Raw genomic sequence first — 23,261 nt, forward strand, 5'->3', positions numbered from 1 at the left:
TTCCTGCATTATCAGTTTATTCTGCATCATTTGTGAGTTGAAAAGAATCACACATTTTGTCTTGTTTTCCAGTACAAATATCTAAATGTTCTAATATCAAGATACATTTAACCTGAGAAGCAAAATGGAATAAGATATTAAGTCAACCTCACACACACATGCACTGAAAATGTCAAAAACTTTTAGCCTTTTATGTTCAAACCGGAGTCAGATAATGATGGAGAGACTCAAGAAGAAGTGACAACATGTAGAAGCAACAGGACATTTCTGAATGGTTAGATGATGAATTTATGTCGCTTATGAGTAGTTATCTTCTAGTCACTGATTAGCATATTCTGTCACGATAATCTATAAATTGTGTTCTGGGGGCGGGGTTTATGTAAATATTGGGGTTGGTGATGTCACTAACCCGGGAGGAATGTGGTGTAGTCTCTACCAGCCGTTTGTTGTAGTCCTTAAAAAGCGATTTCTTTAAAAGCAAATATCTCCCTTTGCTTTGAACTTTGAGCGTTGTAACTTTGCAGATGTTGTTTCTGCTCAAACAGCAACATTACACACTAACTAAAGTTAACTAAAGAACAAATATCTGCCACTCGGGTCGGACAAATCAACTTGTTTTCCCTCTGAATTAAAACACATTTTTCTGAGGCCACTGGCAGATAATTGTGTTTGTTTTAAAGCAGGGGTTTTCAACTGGTTCTGTGCCAGGGACCACCATTCTGACTAACAAGTAATCGGCGGCCCACTATTGTGTGTGTCTGTGTGTGTAGTGTGTGGATCCCTTTGTCAGATAGCACAGTCAGACGTCGAATTGAGGAAATGGCATTACAAAAAGAAAAAGAAAAAAAGAAAAAGAGTTTGTCATGTCATTTTGCTGTGTACTGAACCAATTCACGGCTCCATCAACATTTCATGCCAAATCGCTATATTTCCTTGTTTAAAATGTACTGCAAGATGCTTTCCAAATCGCGATAAGCGCCAAACCTATTTTTAGCCTAAACGTGATACATCCTCTCGACTAATCAGAATTCTCTCTCTCTCTCTCTCGCTCTCTCACCCTCAAATCACTTGCGCAATTTTCCTCATTCGCGCGACCGCGCCGCGCTAAACGCCTCATTCGCGCTGCAGGACCTCCAGATGCGCGTAAACGCGTCTTTACATTGACTTGACATGAAAATCACTTGCGCCAGACGCTCTATTCACGTTTGGTGTGAACGCTACTCACTCACTCACACAAGGTCATGTTGTGATTTGTTTTATGTAAAGCGGACAATGGTTCTACTTTTTATGGGTTCGACACTTTACTGAATGCCAATGTATTTATTACTGACTGACTTGCCTTTTTTTTAAGACAAACTTTTTTTTTATGGAAAAAAAGTGATTTTAATAGTGAAATTACGTAGGCTGGAATGCATGTCACGGACCACATGCAATGCCGCCGCGGACCACCGGTCGAAAACCCCTGTTTTAAAGGAACCGTATGTAAGATTGTGGCCAAAACTGGTACTGCAATCACTTTCAAATGACTGTAGAGCGGTGTATTTTTAATGTAATTAATTACATGATGTGCCAGTTAATTAATTAATCGCACATCAAATTTGCCCCAAAAGATAATTTAAAGTCATTATTGTGTTAAATGAGAAAAGCATCAAATAGACATTACAAAAAGTAGATTTAGAAAGAAATATTTTGATTCAACGTAGAATTTTCTACACAAACTTTAAGTTCAATGACCATGTTTTTTATTTTATTTATTTTTTATAAGCTGCATCTGAATTGGTATTTACATATATTTACAGATCGCTTATTGCAGATTAGAGCTGGCATGAATGCATTTACACTGCAGTTACGACTGCATAAATAATGCCATGAGATTAATGGGTTTTAAATGGGAATTAAAGGGATAGTTCACACAAAAATGAAAATTCTGATATAATTTCATCACCCTCATGTCTTTTCAAATATGTATGACTTTCTTCTGTGGAACACAAAAGAAACAGACAATATTGTTTCTAAAATATTACACAATATTAACTTCTTCAATAAAAATCAATATCACATGTTTCGTCACCAATCAACTGTAGGGCGGGGCTATGCTAATCATTTAACACATTATTTTTTCTCCATAACCAATTAATTAAATTAACACTTTAAATCAACATCCCTAATATATAGAATTTCAACTTTCAAAAAAAGTGTACCTTTAAAGAGACAGTACGACGTCTGGTTAACTGTGTTTGAAGTACCAATCATTTGCATAAACCACTTTGCATAAAATTAACTTCAACAGATTGTGTTCTGAAAATATCAAAAGTGACCCGTCTCATATAGTCATCGTTCAGTTCCCAGTGTTTATATAACCGTACAGTGACAGCGATTGATCTCTAGCAGTGTTGCTTACAGTCACATATGCTGTTTTTCTCTTGTCTGAAAGTGTCCAATTAAAGTCTTATGGCCAGTTTCAGAAACATGTTGAGCTTTAGGGGTTAAAAACTCCTTTATATTAGTGCAGCTCTGTAAAATACAGTAACAGCTTCTTCAATCCAGAGATCGGCTATGATTCAGAACAGTGTTGCTTTAGTGTCATTCAGACATACTATTATAGTTCATATTAATATTCTGAGTTTGCTTTTATTTTACCGGTACATTTTCTTTTTTCATTTTAAGTTTTAGTCATTTTGTTGTGCTTTTGTCATTTTTATTAGTTTTTTCATGTCCATTTTTTTTAAATCAATTTTCTATTTTAGTTTGAGTTATTTTAGGACATCAAGTTAAACTAAATGAAAATGAGAAATGTTATCTTGGTAACTATCTGTATAAAACAATAGAAAATGTAATTATAAGTTTTTATTCATTTTATTTCAGATACAGTTTATTTTATTTCAAGTAACGGAAGTTGTTTATGGTATTTACATTTTTTTGTAATTTTGTAGTGTTATTGTCATTTTATTCGTTTTTTAAATTTATTTTGAACGTCTGACAAAAATGTATTATTATTAAAACTATTATTAATTAGTTTTTTGTTTTTAAACATGTCTAACAAAAAACTAAAACTTATTATTAATATTATTATTATTAATTTTTGTTTTTATTAAACATGTTTAAAAACAATAACTAATTAATAATAATATCAATAATAAATGAAAAATATATTAAATAATAATTACTTCTTTAATTCAATTGAATAATTATAATAATTAGTATTATTACTATTTATTTTTATTCCATTATTAATTAGTTGTTTGTTTTTTAATGTTTTTAAACACACACACACACACACACACACACACACACAAAACAAAACATTTATGATATCACTGTATGTCTTTGCATTAGGGACAGTTCACCTAAAAATGAAAACTCATGGAACGACATGAGATCGGAATAATTTTAAGATTCGTCATTAAGGTGTTCACTCAAACCTGCTGATTAGAAGGGGGTGCACATACTTTCAGCCATGCATGTGATCTATTATTAAACGTTACAGTATAGATGCCTCTTTGAATGCAGTTAAATGATGAATCTGATGAATCCTGCGGTGAACAGACAGAGAAACAGATTCGCCACACTGGGCAGAGAAGAAGAAGTGCAGGGATTAAAGGCCTTGAGCCGTGGACGTATAAGCCTCCTCCTCTCCAAGCGGTCCTCGCCGAATCAAAGACACATTTGATCGCTCCCACAAGCATCTCTAAGGTTGAACGCCGCCCGGGCCTCAGAAATTAAAGTGGCAGAGAAAGTGACTGTAAAGTAGTGAAATGGCACACATCAAACGAGCGCAGTGTTTTAACAAAGTCCCGCAGGGCCCGACTTCACACAACCAGTTAAAACCGTTTCCAGTCCTGCCGTATTAGGGTTTATGGACAGCGGGTTTCGATTTATACGTCCCCTCTGTGTCAGTCAGACACGCTTCTGAAACATCTCTGAAACGCTGGACTATATTCATAACAGCGATAAGACTGGGTGAATTTTTGAGGCGTATCACAGGGAGAAAGAGCCGTACAATCTCATCTTATCTCCAGGCACAGGAGGTCCCACACGACCATCTCTCACAGCCAGGTTTGTGTACAGTATCCCCCATAGACCCAGTCCCATTCGCATTAGTGAGCAAATGAACCGTGCGCTTCTCAAATTTGCATCAGATTCAGAGTATCATTTAGCAGATCTCTGGATTCTGTGGCCTCGGGCACATAGAAGTGTGTTCAGAATTACAATTTTGACGTTTTTTTTTCTTGTGAAAATGTCTCTTTGATGATGCTGTCCTGGAAAGATGTTAAATTGCTAAACCTAGACAGCATCTTATTTTTTTGTCATAGGCAATTGTTAGGCAGTGCATCCATAGCCAATTCCAGAATGCATCGCAAATTAAGTTGAAGTACTAAAATTACTTTAGTTAAAACTTTTTTGGGTTAAAAATTATCCAAAATAAATGTTTGAGCAAGTACATAACCAGCCAGTGTACAACACTCTCTGCTTGCCGTAGCTCGGTTCAACACGGTAAGAATGTAATAATGTTTTTAACTCCAGTGGGACTGGTGGATTTCCGGATTTCATTTCTTATCATTTTAAATAATCAGCTAATATTCATTAAAATTCATTAAGAATATAGACAAACCTTATATTACTGTAAATGTCTAGACTGGCATTATATGGGTAAAAAAAAATATATATATTTTTTTTTTCAACACGTAATGTTTTAAACACTATTATTGATTAGTTTTTTTTACTCTACATTTGCGCAGTAAAATTAACTTGAAAAAATATCTACATTTATTATTTTCATTGATAGGATAACATGGAGAATGTGGCATGCTTTAGTGGAGGATTTCTGTCTACTGGTGGAAAACAAACACTTTTAACATGAAAATGACCTGAACTTACTACTATGACCAGTAGATGGCAGCAGAGGACCACTTATTAGCTCATTTGTCTTTTCCACTCCCTTTTATGTTTTTTTACGCGTGTTTTGCTTTTGGAGTTATTATTATCAAATTAATATTATGATACAATTGGGTGGAAATTTCGGCGGGCTAAAGCCCTTCTAAAATGGACCTAGTGATGCCTATGGACTTCAAATCTTAAGTCATTTTGCTTCTCAAGTAAACGTATCTTGATAAAATATTTTTTAGATATTTGTAATGGACAACAAGACAAAAATACTAAGTAAGAAAATAATTTTTGAAAGAAATGCTTATCATAAATTCTCTTATGTGATTCAGTACCGAAAATATAAATGAAAAGAATTCAGTCTAAATAAAACGAGCTATTATAGCCCATATTTGTGTCATTATCTTAGCATCGAGTCTCTGTTCATGTTGGCAGTAACCGACTCTCTCTTTATATTGTTCTTCTTGCAGATCATAACCATGAGAGATTACGTTCCAAAAATCATTGGACGGGCCGCTTTCGATGAGTATATCGGACCGTACGAGGGTTATAACGACTCAGTGAATCCTTCAGTGTCAAACGTGTTCGCCACGGCTGCGTTCCGCTTCGGTCATGTGACCATCTCACCTGTGCTCGCGAGACTCAACCAGAGCTTCCAGGAGCACGAGCGCTTCCCTTCTCTGAGTCTTCATCAGACCTTCTTCAGCCCGTGGAGACTCGTACAACAAGGTTCCTGATCCTTTCTTTCTGATCCAGCCAGACCTTTGATCATCACTGGAGAGTCTGAACCACTTTACACTTTATTCTGATCAAGAGCGTGCGTGTGTGTCTGTGTGTGTGTGTGTGTGTGTGTGTGTGTGTGTGTGTGTGTGTGTGTGTGTGTGTGTGTGTGTGTGTGTGTGAGAGAGACTGAGAGAGAGAGTGTGTGTGTGTGGGGGTGTGTGTGAGAGAGAGAGAGAGAGAGAGAGAGAGAGAGAGAGTGTGTGTGTGTGTGTGTGTGTGTGTGTGTGTGTGTGTGTGTGTGTGTGTGTGTGTGTGTGTGTGTGTGTGTGTGTGTGTGAGAGAGAGAGAGAGAGAGAGAGACTGAGAGTGTGTGTGTGTGAGAGAGAGAGAGAGAGAGAGAGTGTGTGTGAGAGAGAGAGAGAGAGAGAGAGAGAGAGAGAGTGTGAGTGTGTGTGTGTGTGTGTGTGTGTGTGAGAGAGAGTGAGTATGTGTATGAGTGTGTGTGTGTGTGTGTGTGAGAGAGAGAGAGAGAGAGAGAGAGAGAGAGAGTGTGTGTGTGTGTGTGTGTGTGTGTGTGTGTGTGTGTGTGTGTGTGTGTGTGTGTGTGTGTGTGTGTGTGTGTGTGTGTGTGTGTGTGTGTGTGAGTGAGAGAGAGACTGAGAGAGAGTGTGTGTGTGTGCTGATGATAGAGACTCTGCTGGAGAAACAAGTTTAAGAAAGAAGTAAAAGAGTTTCAGGAAAGGCTGACTTCATTATAGAGTTGATTCATGCGAACATGTCCAGACAAGGGACAGAAATATTGAATATGTCAATATTAAATTATTACTGCTGCAACTGGCAGACTCATTAATGAAGCACTGAATAATTTCTCTCATTCGGTTTCTAACTGAATGATTTATAGTTTTAAGTTAAACTCAGTTGCACATCAAGAGGACATTTTACATACATTCTGATTTATAGAAGACAACCTGACAACAACAAAAGCAAATCCAAACATGAGGAGAAAACATAACCAAAACTGGGAACAATAGGAATAGAAAATACATTTCAACATAAGAGTTCAACACAAAACAGAACAGAAACGTTGCTCAGCATTGTACATCAATTATATTTGGTGTTCAAATTGGTATTTTTTATTTCTGATTCTTATTAAGGCGAGACACTACAGGTGAATAGGGTACATTTTTTAAATAATAGATATCACCATGAAACTTCCTCAGTTGATTACTTACACAAGTATATATATATATATATATATATATATATATATATATATATATAAAATGTATTACAAGTTTTTGAAATTTGTTTAATTATGCAAATTAGGCATTATCTCATTAAATATGCATGATTTTGCATATATATTCAGTAGATAGATCTGAACATATGATAAAGCCAGGTGCAGAATTCTTTTTCCATTTTGTTTACACACAAGATGAAAAAAACAAAAAACAATTTAGAGAGATTTTAGGATATATGCTTTCATTACCTAGGAAATAAAAATATACTGTCCATAGCCTTAAAAAAATCAATTTTCGCCATTTTTTATTTTATTAAAATGTCACATAAATCAGGCCAGGAATGATTTATTAACAAATCCCTCTGAAAATATCTTCAGAATACTGCTAAGTGTATAACTGGAACGTTTGGTGTACACAGGTGCTGCATAGGCTGAGATGTTTGTACTGGAGAATGACAAAAAAAACTCATTTTGAGAAAACGGTGTCGTTGATTTTTCCCTATCTAGCTCCTACTCTTAGTCTACCGGGGTCGTCTCCAATCGACGATCCCTAACGTCTCCAATCGACGTTTAATATATAGTCTACCTAACTAGCTTTCTTGCTGCGCAGGAATAATCGACAAACAGACTTCAGCAAATGTCCTCTAAATGCTTTAATCACGGCCGGAGGATCTTCTCAGAGAATCTCCCCCATAAGAAGCAAGGCCGGAGGATCTCAGACAAATTCCATTGAGAATCCCACCAGCTAACACGAATACAACAGTTTTTATAGAATATAAGGAGATATGACAAAAATGTCATGCTGCATTACATAATTTCCCCACAATTTGATTGGTTTTCATAGACAAACCCGTCTGTTACTAGGTAAAGCAAACTTTGTTTTAAAGGAACACTCCACCGTTTTTTGAAATAGGGCTTATTCACCTTCTTTCCCACATTTAGATAGGTGGGCAAATGCATTTTTGTCTCAGTGCATGCATTGTTTTAGTTTGACAGGGTCGGCGTGAGCTTAGCTTAGCATAATGAATGGAATCCTTTGTTGCCGGCTAGCATGTCCTGAATAAAAGTGATATAAAAAAAATAAAAAAAACTAATTACTTCTTGTGGCCTGCGTATTCACAACAAGTACAAATAGCGATGCAGATTAACACTAGGCGATTTCCTAGGCAGATATTGACTTATATATTAAGGACTATATTAGGGGGAAGCACAGGCGAAGCACTGCTACTTGGGCGTGATATCTCTGCGCCCAAGTAGCAGTGCTTCGCCTGTGCTTCCCCCTAATATAGTCCCAAGTCAAAATCTGCATAGGAAATCGCCTAGTGTTAATCTGCATCGCTATTTGTACTTGTTGTGAATGCGCAGGCCACAAGAAGTAATTAGGTGTTTTTTTTTATTGTTTTTTTTATCACTTTTACTCAGGACATGCTAGCTGGCAACAAAGGATTCCATTCATTATGCTAAGCTAAGCTAGCGTCAACCCTGTCAAACTAAAACAATGCATGCACTGAGACAAAAATGCATTTGCCCACCTATCTAAATGTAGGAAAGAAGGTGAATAAGCCCTATTTTAAAAAACGGTGGAGTGTTCCTTTAATGATTACTTCATTGTTAATCACAAGGTTCAAATTTAGTCATCTGTCTAGTTTCATTTCCCATATTTGTTATTTTTACACTCACACAACCAAAGTCAAAGGGGTATGGCAACACAACATACAACATTCAACAACACGGGACAGAACGTTTTAGTACATTGTGTTTCAAAGAGTTATCATGTTAGGCCTAAAAAGAGAAATAAGGTTAGATGTTAGAAACATGGTTAGTTTAATATACAGTTTACTATTTTATCTATTAAAAGTCCACCACAACGGCATTTAAAGAGTTAAATAGCTCTAAATGAGATTTCGTCATAAGCTTTAAACCCCCCTTTGGACATTCACGATTGGTTACTGATAGAAAGGAAATGCTCATATTTGGGTCACATAGCGTTGTGCAGGAGCCTTAGAGCTTTACAACGACACCGGTCATGACTGACTTCAGTAGACAGACGGAGCTCGGCGTGTCGTGTTTGAATGCTAACTTCTTGATAAATTCGGGAGAAACTCACTGCCGCAAGTAAACAAAATGTAATAAAATAAACATCTTAATTTATGGTTTCAACGTTTTCTTTATAGCAGCTTGAAAGAACACATATTGAAGGAGTAAACTAGCCCAAAATCTCAAAACTGACCACTGCATGAAAAATCTATGTTTTTGCCTGCCGTGTCTCAGCTCCCCAGCACTGTGATCCACACATTTGCAGATCTGTGTGTGTGTGTGTGTTGGTAAGTGTTTGATGGGATGTGTTGTTCTCTGAAGGTGGTCTGGATCCGGTTCTGCGAGGTCTTCTGGGACGTCCCGCTGTCCTGCAGAACCAGGAACATCTCATGACAGAAGAACTGACGGAGAGACTCGTGGTCCTCAACATCCCGGAGACTGTGGATCTGGCGGCTCTGAACCTGCAGCGAGGACGAGATCACGGCTTACCAGGTGACACATCAGAACGCTTATTATTACTGACACTTAAAGGGTTAGTTCACCCAAAAATGAAAATTCTGTCAGCAATTACTCTCCCTTGTGTCGTTCCAACCCCGTAAGACTTTCATTCATCTTCAGAACACAAATTAAGATATTTTTGATGAATATATTGAGTTTAATTCTTTACAGTAGTTGTCAATTATTTGTTATAAACACATCAGTAACAAACACTTTATTCTGATGCTCCACTTTAGACATTCTAACTTCAAGTAACTTTGCAACTCCATGTCAACTATTGCAGTGATTAGAGTATTAGTAGACTTATATAGATTAGGATATAATTATTAGTATATAGTATATATTTATATATATATTAGTAGACTGTCTGCTTCATATCTGCTAACACTTATTTTAGGGCTGTTCGATTCCAGGTTTTTTGGAGTCGATTCCTTCCTCGAGTCCATTTACTTTACATCAAAATAGGCTCAGGAAATAATACAAGATTGCAGTTGTTATTACACACTTCATTTTACAACTCGCTTTTAGCATGATGGTCCAATTTAGTCCAATTTAGAAATGACATTACCTTGACTTGATGACTGGCTATCAACATCAACATCGTGACCTAGCTGTTGCGTTACATCATTTTACAGAGGGATAAATCACGAGAAACAGCTCGAATATTATGTCAGAATTAACCCCAGCATATATCATGGTATCGCAACATTGTTAATTGTGTTAGCATCTGCCCAGTGCCGAGTTTTGCCACTGCAAGAACCACTCATATTTTCTTCAGGAAATGTACATTCTAGTTTTATTTAATATTTTGTATTTTTAGGGCATTTTATGGTACCAGATTATATTTATGCAGTAGTTATCCATTTATTTACTTTTTGAGCATAGACCTGAAAATGAAATTTCCAACATAAACTGTCGTAAATCTTGAATGCTTTATTTAGAGCAACAGACTGAAGTTTGATCGCTTTTCAAAGACGACAATTGGTGGATTATTGCTGAAGTGAAAAAACATATATTTTTTTTACAGAATTTGATGTTTATTGTAATGAAAAATTCACTAAAATACTACTATACCATTTTTCATATATCATCTTTCAGTAAGATATTGTTTGGCTGCAGTACCAAAAGTTTTCACTAGAGGAAATTCGGGTTGGGAATTCGTCTCCCATTCATTTCCAATGCGCTCATTTTTGACCGTGAGGAGCACAAGCATGACTCATTTTTTTCAGGACCATATTAACCTTTTCAAATCATCCATGATTTGTGTGTGTGTGTGTGTGTGTTCACATAGCAAGTGCCAAAACCCAAGTTTCGTACCATTCCGATGAAGTAAAAAAAAAAAAAAAAACATAAAACATGTTGGTCAAGAATTACCGAAGAGAGAAAGATTGTATATTGATATACTAGTCTACTGATACTCTGATGAGAGTTAGCTGACATGTAGTTGTATAATGTCAAAAGTGGACCATGGTAATCTGTAAACCCGTCTTTCTCCTGCAGGCTACAATGAGTGGAGGGTTTTCTGTGGGTTAGACAGAGTTGAAACCCGATCAGATCTGGCAGAGGTGGTCGGGAGTGATGTTTTGGCAGAGAAAGTAATGCATGTGTATGGACATCCGGACAGCATGGATGTGTGGCTGGGAGGAGTTCTGGAACGGCCGGTGTCTGGAGCCAGGACTGGAGAACTCTTCACATGTTTGATCGGGAAACAGATGAAGATGCTGAGGGAAGGAGACAGGTGAGGTCTGAGACACTGCTCAACTACTGTTAACCTGAGTCAGATTTACTTCCATAGCGCTTTATACAGTACAGATTGTTTCAAAGCAGCTTCACTGTAATAAACAGGAAAATAACATTCAATGATGAAAGCGTCAATAAAAGGGAACGATCTTTGGCTAAAGTTCTCCAGCAAACGTTCTTCCAGTAACATTAATAGAACGTTCGTTTAAAGTTATCTGGTCTTTAATAATGTCCTCAAAACATTATTGATATTTCTGAAATATGTTTGTTGCACATTCATCGCATGCTTTTTTAAATGTAACTACTTGTTTCGGAATGTTCAGAGAACATTAAAAAGTAACGTTCCTATAATGTTTGAAGAATGATAAAATGGAATCCTTAACATTCGCATAACCAAAAAAATAATACGTTTTTAAGAAGTTTAAAAAAAATTAACAACAAAGAAATAACGTTTTCAAAACGTAATAAGAACGTAAGCGAAACGATATGTTCTTAGAACATAATTTGGTTAGTTTTGATTAAATGGAATGCGGAAAATGGAATTTTGATCAAATGGAATGTATCCTTAACTGGATGTTTTTAATGTTCAGAGTGCAACAAAGATATAATGTTTTCAAGACTTAATGAGAACGTTAGCGAAATATTCTTAGAACATATTTTTGTTAGCGGGGAAGCAGCTGTAAAAAGAGTTCAACAGTGCCCGTCCACGTTTTCAGCAGAGCTGGCTCCGGAACTATTTTTTCCGTTCTTTTTTCCCATAGGGATTTAAAAAAAAGTCTTCATTAAAGCATTATAAGCCATGAACCAAACCAACCAGCTTCAAGGAGAATCACAACACTATAAACTTTGATTTGAAGCAAAAAAGTAATTGAAAATCAGACAAAAATACAAAAGTACAAGACTGTGTTTAGTGAGGGAAAGGACTATGATCCCATGAAGCAAATTAAAAACGATGTAGAAATATAAAACTACTCATTTTGAAATGTTATAAAAACAATATATTTTAAGATTATTGCAAAATATGCATATATATTGAAATATTTAAGTATTTTGAGACTGTAGCGGGATCGACTTGATTACATTCACAGTGCTTCATGGGAGTGGGCGGAGCTAAATAAATCTTTTGGCACTTTCTGATTGGTCAATTTTCTGTACTTTAGTCATTTATTTTTTCACTGTTTAGCACGATTATTTAAAAAAAATAAGTTAAAATAATGCGGGCTGATGGCTTCAAATACCATTGATTAACAACATCGGAGCTCACATTAGGTCTGTTTTTAAAAATGAATAAGTTATCGTTCAAAACTATTTCCCTATGGAGAAAATGAGTTTTCACATCCAGAACCCGGCTGTTGAACTCTTATGGTGTCATTATTCAGCTCAGTTCTGTTCAGTGTTGATTCAGTTCTGTTCAATAACTGTTAAAGTTGATCAGTTCTGAAATGAGTTCAGTTCAGCTATAAGCAGCTGAAGACAATAGTGCCATTATTCAATAAATAGTCATGCAGTTCTGCTTTGACTAGGACAAATTACAGAGGTTAGATGTTTAAAACAAGATTTGCTTTTCTCAATGTAATTCAGAACCCTTATTCTACTTGGGAGAAGCACAAGAGATGTTATTTGTCAAATGATTCCTTTAACTTGTCTGAATTCATGTCAAAATGCTAAGAATAACACGTTGCACAATCAAAATGTTGATGTTTTTGGTGTGATTCAGATTCTGGTGGGAACATCCCGGTGTGTTTTCCCCAAAACAAAGACAGGAACTCCAAAGGCACTCTCTGTCTCGTGTCATCTGTGACAACAGCGGAGTGACGGAGGTTCCTCTTGATCCGTTCAGAGTCGAAACTTACCCGGAGGACTTTCTCTCCTGCGGGAACATCCCGTCATTGGATCTGGAGGAATGGAAAGAACAACCGGATGACGGTTCGTATATGACGGATTTTCATTTACGGACACAAATCCTGCTTTTCCAGCTTTTTTTTAGATTGAGATATTAGGTTAAACTTGAAATATACTCTACTGTTTATTTTATATATTATTATATATTTTATATATATACAGTAGAGGCCAAAAGTTTGGACACATTACTATTTTTAATGTTTTTGAAAGAAGTTTCTTCTGCTCATCAAGCCTGCATTTATTTGATCAAAAATACAGATTTTTTTTTTTTAATATTGTGATATATTATTACAATTTAAATTAATTGGTTTTCAATTTATTATACTTTAAATTATCATTTATTTCTGTGATGCAAAGCTGAATTTTCAGGATCATTACTCCAGTCTATCACATGATCCTTTAGAAATCATTCTAATATTCTGATGTATTATGAGTGTTGGACACAGTTCTGCTGCCTAATATATTTGATGAATAACAGGTTAAAAAGAACTGCATTTATTCAAATTAAAAAAATATTTTCTAATAATATAAATCTTCTTTACTATCACTTTTGATCAATTTAACACATTCTTACTGAATAAAAGTATTGACTTATTTCAAAAAAAAGAAAGAAAAAAAATTACTGACCCCAAATTACTGACCAGTAGTGTATATTGCTGTTACAAAATATTTCTATTTTTAAAACATTTGCTTTTTTTATTTTTTTATTTTATTTTTTTATTCATCAAAATATCCTAAAAAAGTATCACAGGTTATGAAAAAATATTAAGCAGCAGAACTGTTTCCAACTTTGATAATGAATCATCATATTAGAATGATTTCTAAAGGATCTTGTGATAGACTGGAGTAATGATCCTGAAAATTCAGCTTTGATCACAGAAATAAATGATAATTTAAAGTATAATAATTATTTTAAATTGTAATAATATATCACAATATTAAAAAAAATCTTAATTTTCACATGATCCTTCAGAAATCAAAATATGATGATTTGATGCTCAATAAATATTTCTGATTATTATCAAAATGAAAACCGCTTCTTCATATTTTTGTGGAAACCATGATAAAAAAAAAAAACTGGATTCTTTGATGAATAGAAAGAACAGCATTTAGTAGAAATATTATATTTTGTAACTTTATCAAATGTCTTTGCTGCCACTTTAGATCATTTTAAAGCTTCTTGACCCCAAACTTTTGAATGGTAGTGAATTTGCAAAGAAAAAATGTATATTTCATGTCATGTAACTGGCAGTTTTTCAGCATCTTTTCCTTCACTAGTTCATTTTAAATAGTCCTGAGGTGTAACAAATTATTCCATGTGGCCTCTCATTTAATTTAACTCATAAACGCTGCATGCATAATAACCATATAATAATTATAAATAGCATGTCACACCGCAGGACAGTGCTTGAAGTTTCACACAGCCTCCTGTATGTGTCCATGTGTGTTTACCTCCCAAACGCAGATAAATATTGCTGTGGAACTTCATGAATAGCAAAGAGGCTCTGATTTGAGGAATTACACAGTCTCGATGAGGAATGAAAGACATGCAGATTCACTCAGTTAAATGGCTCGTGTTGAAACTCAAACTCGTTCAGTCCCAGGTGAGACGCTGAGCTGATTTTATCCCGAGTGCGCTAAACTGTGTGAACCCTTGCAGTATTTGTCATGTTCTGACAATGGACCATTTTTCATTTTTACTTACAGTAGACTACAGTTAAAAAGTTTGGGGTCAGTGAGATTTTTTATTAAATAAATAAATAAATAAATACTTTTATTCAGCAAGGATGCATTAATCAAAAGTGACAGTAAAGACATTCATAATGTTACAAAAGATTCTATTTCAAATAAATGCCATTCAGAACTTTCTGTTCATCAAAGAATCCTGAAAACAAAAAGCATTGTCAAAATGTAAAAAGTATGAATCAGAACAACGTTTTTTTTTCAAAATTGATGATAATCAGAAATGTTTTTATTAGATTATTAGAATATTAGAATGATTTCTGAATGATCATGTGACGCTGAAGACTGGAGTAATGATGCTGAAAATTCAGCTTAAGAATAAATTACAGTTTAACATAAAGGGCCCTATCTTGCACCCAGCGCAATTGACTTTGTACACCGACGCATGTATCATTCCTATTTTGCACCGACGCACAGCGGACTTTTCCCTCCACAGACGCACGTCGGTAAATTAGGGAATGAACTTGCGCTCCCGGGGGCGGTTTAGCGAAAAGAGGAGGCGTGTTCCCTGGTGCTTTTTTGCAGTTTCAGAAAACAATTCCGCCACAGACCAGGAGAAACCTAGTCTAAAGTCAGTGGCGCGTTCAGATGCTATTTTAAGGGCGCATGCTCGGCCATAATGTAGCGTGTGCACAACACACACACACTTTGCTTCTCTCATCTACACACAGACGCAGCAGTTTCCATTTTTGCAAACCATACATAATTACAAGGGAAAATATTCCACACGAGGGAAATCATTGTGGTGGCCATGAAGATGTGAAAAAATAGGCATAAATCTAGCTTACACATTTACCCAAATTATCATACGCCTGTTTAACTGAAGCTAATTTGGGTGTGTTTCTCCATCCCAATGTCACTTCTCTGTGTTTTACGGCCGTGACGAGAACGTCGGTCTCCTCGGCTGTGAACCGCTCCTGGCGTGCGTCTGGCAAATCTTCCGTTATAATAGCAATCCGCCAAGGAACAAGCGCGCCTGCTCTTAAAGGGAATGTGAGATGACGCTCTGATTGGTTTATTTCACGTTACGCCCAAACCACACCTATGAGTAGGGATGGGTACCGAAACCCGGTATTAAACGGGCCCCGGTGCTGAATTTTGAAAGACCGCTGGATCGTTAAGCTCGGACGTTATCGGTTCTGCTGTCGGTACTGGAGAAATTATGAAAGTACACGTGCTATTTATTATTGCTATTAAGAAATTATTTTTCTTGCGAATTTAATCTCGCCAGCTACTTCTATATATAATAATATTGAACCATTTGTCTGTGATGCATTTTTGCTAAAGAGAGAGTGTGTGTGTGAGAGAGAGAGAGAGCGATCTTTCACGCAAAGCCACGGCGCGCGCAACACAACAGCCCTGCTTAATGAGTGACGATGAGGACAGAACATTCAAAAGGTTACACTTTAGATCTTTGATATTAAACTAATTTTATTTTAGATTTTGGCTTCCAATGATTATAAAAAAGAAGATATTTGAGGTGTAACCATTAAAAACTAAAGCCACATTCTCTCCAGCGCAACTTCCTTCCCTTCACAGAGCGATGCGCTGTCATTTCTCCCTAAAACCCAAAAGTAACGTCAGAATCTGCACGATCGGTGATTGTTGTAAAATGTAGTCTATACTGTTGCTAAACTGCGGGACGCGTTTGATAATAAAAGGCTATTAAAAGTACCAAAATTGACGCAAAAGACGCTGTTCCAAAATGCGGCGCACGCTCCGAAACACACCGCAACGAGACAAGCAACGTATATTTTGGGCTTCGTGTGCGCATCTAAATGATCAAATACACAAATATGTCAAAATGGCCGTCTTGGAGATTCACTTAAACAGTTTATTCACTTAAATACAGTTTATGTCTTAAATCGGCGTAAATAGTTGGGAGAAAATATGAGGCTTAATAATGATTAGATCTGCATTTGGTCTTAAAGAGGCAGCAGTCTAATAATCCTGCTGACGATTGCTCCGTTAATGTGAATCAAACAACAAAAGGCAAAGAGAAAATCAGTCACAGCTCTTGAATGATATAAGCTTTAATCTATCTATGATAAACTGTGCAGTGTTATTTTACATCTGACTTTATTAGATGTCTTTTTAACCCATATTACTCCTGAACAGTAATGTCAGTGGACATTACTGAAATTAAAGCACTGGGTATATAATTTGTATATTTGTTTTATTGTATACTTTTTTGTTTGTACTTTGTTTTTGGCGTCCTGTCTGTCTATATAAAACACAAAAGCCAGCACCCTTCTGCAAAACATACATGTTTTATTTGTTTTGTTAAAGCATTGCTTTTTCTTTTGCTATAGATATTTATTTTACATTTCAAAATATAAAGCAATATTAATTATGTCCTAAATAATTTTTTCCCCTTTTTTTAATATAACAAAAAGAACCGATAAGAATACCGTTAAAGTACCGGATCGATAAGGAGTATCGGTAAGAGTAGTAATACCGTTAAAACCTTAACGATACCCATCCCTACCTATGAGTAATGAAGCTACTTCAGACCAACACATTTTAGATTTGCGTCGGCGCAAGAGTCATTAATCCCACCGGTATAATAGCAACAGCGCCAAGATCCGCCCACAAAGTTACTTGCGTTTCGCGTTTGATACTAGCGTTTCAGATCGTTAAAATAGGGCCCAAATTCACATAGAAAACAGCTGTTTTAAATGATAATAATATTTCACAATATGACAGTTTTTACTGTATTTTTGATTAAATAAATGCAGCTTTGGTGAACAGAAGAGACGTCTTTCAAAAACATTAAATAATCTTACAGACCCCAAACTTTTGAAAGGTCGTGTAGATCTACTAATAATATTTTCAGGAAATATTTCAGCGTGACTGATACGGGTTTTTCAGTGACTTGCACTGCCAAAAAAAAAAAAAAAAAAATGTTGTTCTTCCTTTTTGCCTTGTTTTCCAGTACAAATATCTCCACATTCTTACATCAAGATACATTTACTTGAGAAGCAAAACGACTGAAGATATTACGTTTTCTGAATAATGTATGAAAATGTAGTGAAATATCTGTCAATTGGGTCAGAAAAATAATCTTGTTTCCCGTTTGAATTATGTTTATTTTTCTGACCCCACTGACAGATATTTGTTAATAATATGTTTTATTTATATAGCGCCTTTCCAGGGCTCAAGTACGCTTTATAGTGAATAAGCAAAATGTTCTTGTTTTATGCTTAAACTCAAAACTTAATATTGATCGCTCTTTTCAGAAAACAAGACATAATATATTAAGTCATTTTGCTTCTCAAGCAAATGTATATTGATTTAATAGAAACAGAGGGAGAACATTATTTGCAGTGCATCTAGAGAGAATAAAATGCTGATATATATATATATATATATATATATGCATAAAACAATGCCTTGAGGGCACAGGACTCTTTTTACTCCAGAAACCGCTTATAAACCACCTGAACATCTCAGTAACTCATTTCTGTTCTGGCAACCAGCAGCAATTAGCCGAATGTTTGTTCCTGTTCAGTAATTCTGGTTTGTTCACACACACATCACTGGGCCACAGGTTGTTGGACTGCAGCCGCTCATGCATTGTATTAACAATCATTTTCAATGTGTTTGCCGCTCCTCAGAGTCTGTAACTCAGCGCTGGAATCCGGCCAAATGACAAATATTGATCCATTATGAGCCTGCGATGCTGCCAAAACAATTAACGCATGCAGTCGCACCTGTTACGTGCAATAGAAATTAATCTTTCTAATGAATACTAGGCAAATCCCACGGTAGAGTCCGAGAGAAGCCGCTCACGTCATGCCAGATGTAGAAAACCAGGCAGGTTTGCATTAGCTCGGCCTCCTGACATCACGGTCCCGACCCGTTCTGAACACATCTACAGTGTTTATTCAGTCCCGAAGCTCAAGCTGCCAATCAAATAGACTGCTGTCGGCTCAGATAATGTCCTCTGGAGAAGATTGAGTGTGTAAATGGATGTCACAGTGACGTCTGGTCCTCAGGGCATCAATGCACACGACGCCAACGTGACAAAAACTGCTTTCAACAATAGGACCAAAAAGATTCAATACAAGGAGAAATGTCTTAAAAATGAAAATTCTGTCATTAAAGGGGTGGTTGATTATGATTTAACTTTTCTAACTTTAGTTAGTGTGTAATGTTGCTGTTTGAGCAGAAACAACATCTGCAAAGTTACAACGCTCAAAGTTCAAAGCAAAGGGAGATATTTGCTTTTAAAGAAATAGTTTTTTAAGGACTACAACAAACGGCTGGTAGAGACTACACCACATTCCTCCCGGGTTAGTGACATCACCAACCCTAGAATTTACATAAACCCCGCCCCCGGGAACGAGACTTATAGATTATCATGACAGAATATGCTAATCAATGACTAGAAGATAACTACACATAAGCTACATAAATTCATCAACTAACCATTCAGAAATGTCCTGTTGCTTCTACATGTTGTCACTTCTTCTTGAGTCTCTCCATCATTGTCTGACTCCGGTTTGAACATAAAAGGCTAAAAGTTTTTGACATTTTCAGTGCATGTGTGTGTGAGGTAAAAGGACACAAGCTCTTGAAGCTCCGCCCCCTGTGCCGGGAGCAGCAGCTCATTTGCATTTAAAGGGACAGACACAAAAGCGATGCGTTTTTGCTCACCCTCAAAAAGTGACAACTTTAACATGCTATATAACAATATCTGTGGGATATTTTGAGCTAAAACTTCACACACACACTCTGGGGACATCAGAGACTTATTTTGCATATTGTGAAAACGGCATTATACCACCCCTTTAAGAGATGAAGTATTGTTTTCTGAAAAATGTACCAAAATGAAGCGAGTTTTTGATTAAAACAAGAAAAGAATATCCGCCAATAGGAATCCGCCAGAAAGGGCATTATACCACCCCTTTAATTACTCTCCCTCATGTTGTTCCAAACCCGATAGACTTTCGTTCATCTTAGAACACAAATGAAAATCTTTTTGATGAAATCTGAGAGATTTCTGTCCCTCCATTGACACTTCAAAAAGTTTATAAAGTGATCATAAAACGAATCCACATGAATTGAACGATCACTTTATATGATGAACAGATTGTATTCAGGCTTAAAAACATGCTTCCTTTGTATTTTGATGTAAAAGAAGCTGAAATGCAGTATCAGTTCAGAGCTGAAAGTAAAACGAGTGGTTGGATTGATGCACAAAAGATGCAACATCAAAAATAAATGATTTAATAAATATAACTGGCTCAAGGACACAGATATGAGTTGAATGATGCCTTTGGATCTGAATTTAATTTTTAAACAATCCTGTATATATATATACATACATATATATCCAACTTCACTGTAAAATATTCACACTCTTCAAACGATTAAATGTAAAATGTAGAAAGAAAAATCATTAATTTTGTATGCCACCTAGAATGGGCAACTTTAAATTTTAATATGAATGTCAAGTTTGGTGGTGAAGGTTCAGATATCAGTGCTGAGCTCTGATGATGCACATAAATTTGTGCATCTAGTGTGTATATATCTATGCACCAGTCTGCGTACACGTCAGATCAGATCACTTGGACATGGCTGTGTATAAGAGGTAAAAACAATATAAATACTGTTCGTTTCCTCACACAAACCGCTCGTTTCGTGTCTTAGGCCATCAATGTGTACTTACGATGGGGAATTGTTTAATTTGGACGACGGGGAATTGTTTTAATTTGGACTCTGTGCATGCTCTTTGAGACAGTGACCATAGACCTGCATTATATGACTGACAGACAAGAACGGTTTGACCTAAAAATATCAAAATTGAAACTATTGTGGAAAAAAAGACACCTACATCTTGGATGCCCTTGAGGTAAGCTAAAACATACCAAAAATTAATTTCAAAGTGAAATATCCCTTTAATGTAAAATGCAAGTTTATATATGAAGAGTTCAGATGCAAAAGCCTCTAAGTGCCATTTGAAATTTTCTTCTAGAATGATCATTTTTATCAAGCGCGTATATTTAAATTCAATAATTTCACTTAAATGGCAATGAAAATGACCTATTAATTGTCATTTAAGTGAAATTACTGGACTTAAATATACGAGCTTGATCAAAATTACCATCCTAGAAGAAAATTTCAAATGGCACTTAGAGGCTTTTGCATCTGAATTATTATTTAAATTTTTTTGCAATGTTATTTTTTGAGTTGAGTACAGAAATTTCAACTTTAAAGTTGATACAATAATTTTTCCATAAGTTGAGAATACTCAATGTCCTGAAGCTGGTTGCCTCAAGTTTTGGAGTTTTCTCAAATTCTGAATTTTTACAAAGTATAAAACTGTGATAATATAATATAATGCATGCTATAATCTAATCTAAAATGCATGCGAAGATGTGCAGTATTTCAGTTTGATAGATTGACTTCTTTCTCTGCAGACTAGAGACTGTGACTGTAAGACGAGACGCTGACGGCAACACCAGAGGCTCATTTCCAGCAGCAGAACTGTGACGCACCGCACAATGACCGAGAATAAAGAGAGAGAGCTGCTGAACAACATGCACGTAACTACAGGACTGATGAATTAAGACTCTCTTTATGTTGGAATATAATACACTGAGCGCAGGCACTAATTAGTGACGGATTAATAATCTTTACACAGACCTGCCTCATTCTCCAGCGGCACAAAAGCACTGATCAGCGGATCATTTGAAAGCATTTATGAATATGAGCTCAACTCTGAACCAAAGACCAGTTGTGCTACTCGAAGCTCAATGTAAAATGCATTTACTGCATGTGTGTTGAGTGATGTAAGTTCACTGTCTGGTTTCAAAACTGAAATATAAATGCAATATTTTAATTTCCCAGTTTGTGATTTTATTACTTTTAGGCTGCATTTAATCAATGCATATTTATTGTTAAAAATATACAAATTATTATAATTATTCATTGCAAATCCAATATGCATGTAAGCAAATAAGTAATAATTTGAGCTTTTACGGCCTTTTGCATTAAGAACAAAAGGTGCAACTAAATTAAGTACTGTAGGTACAAGCTAGTAGTTACTAATCCCTGAGCGTGTGCTTCAGATCCCTGTTTAAAACCACACCATATGAATACTAGATGAACCGAAAGCAATGCCGTTTGTTCCAGTGTCCTTTCTTTGCTATTAATTAAATGAGTACAAATCTATTGAAACAGATGTAGGCTACATTTACATTTCAAACCTGCAATGAAGCTCTATGGTGAGGACATACTCCTCCGTTTTGACACAAATAGGCATCACATTTGCATTCAGCCATATCTTGTCCTGGTTTTGTTTTAGATAATGGAATACAAAAGCAATCAGTTCTGGAAATTGAGACGGCCGGAATTAAATAAAATGGAGCCTTTTAGGCAATCCACTGCAATTTCTGATGTGTTGACCAATTACCCCTCTCTCCTGTTCGCCGTAATTCAGAGCAGCGTTTGAGCGTGGAGCTCTTAGAGCGATCTCAGCCTTTCCACAAGCTTAATTACAGCAGATCTGTTATTCAGAATCAATGCGTCTGGACTGTTTGTGTGTGTGGATCACTGTTTACACACACTCAAAAGCACATTTATAAAGCCTGATTATAGAGGAGACTGTGTGCATCACTCCGCTCGTCTCGAATGCTGTGAACTTCAAGAATCTTTCTACTTGATCTAAGCAGTAAAATTTCAGTGTTTATTAATGTAAAGTTCATATGCTTACAGGCACATACTGTAAATGCATAAACACTTCGCAAACATGATTTCTGAAATGTCAGAATGCAGTTCATTATGATGAATATGCTCCTGTACACTTTGAACAGGATATTCAATGCATAAAAAAAAAAAGTTTGGATGGTGAAACGTAACTGGTAGAATTTATGACTAAGAAGTTGAACAGTACATTTTGATTTAATTTTGTTTAACATGAACTGAATCATTCATATCATGACCAAGAATTAATTTAAAGAAGCCATTATATGCCCTTTTACAAAGTCTTGATTTTGGTTTGCCACTTTGCTAGAACAGGTTTTCCTGCTTGAATGTTGATTATTTTCCTCATATTCTCCATTGTTGCAGCTCCTCTCTTCCCAGTCTGTCAGTAACGCTCTGGGTTGTGTTTCCCGTAAAACGTTGTAACTCGCTGCTTCACTACTATAGTACGATGCATCGCTGAAGAAATCAACTAGCTAGTCACGACTGTTTCCCAAAACTGTATTGTAGCAGATTGGTCGTTCAACCACGTTGGTTTATGACGTTGCGCACGTGGTGGAGTAATAACTTCTTTTAATGAATCTGTTTGAGATCGAATTAACGCTAGATGTTTTGCTATTAATTACAGACATGACATCTGAGGACTATTTCTCATTTTTCTCAGTTATTTTGCTTTATTTCCAGATTCAATCATAGGCTCGTTCTTACACACTAGAGCACGTTTGCACACTCTTCAAAAACGTGGCTTTAAATCTCTTGACAAACTCAAAGACGTAAATTACAT

At 36.0% G+C, this 23,261-nt stretch overlaps 1 protein-coding gene across 1 annotated transcript in view; it reads left to right on the forward strand.

The window, feature by feature from the left end:
• Positions 1–22,220, forward strand: part of tpo (thyroid peroxidase) — a 44,551-nt gene extending 22,331 nt beyond the window's left edge. Inside the window, exons 9-13 of the mRNA XM_082143770.1 lie at positions 5,355–5,613; positions 9,206–9,376; positions 10,883–11,120; positions 12,840–13,048; positions 21,193–22,220. Coding sequence (XP_081999896.1) covers positions 5,355–5,613; positions 9,206–9,376; positions 10,883–11,120; positions 12,840–13,048; positions 21,193–21,197 — 882 coding nt within the window. The 3' untranslated portion in view covers positions 21,198–22,220. The remainder of the gene's footprint in view (positions 1–5,354; positions 5,614–9,205; positions 9,377–10,882; positions 11,121–12,839; positions 13,049–21,192) is intronic.
• The last annotated feature ends 1,041 nt before the right edge of the window (positions 22,221–23,261 follow it).

Source organism: Leuciscus leuciscus (genome assembly GCF_965113295.1).
Source record: "Leuciscus leuciscus genome assembly, chromosome: 17".
NCBI classification, from domain to species: domain Eukaryota; kingdom Metazoa; phylum Chordata; class Actinopteri; order Cypriniformes; family Leuciscidae; genus Leuciscus; species Leuciscus leuciscus.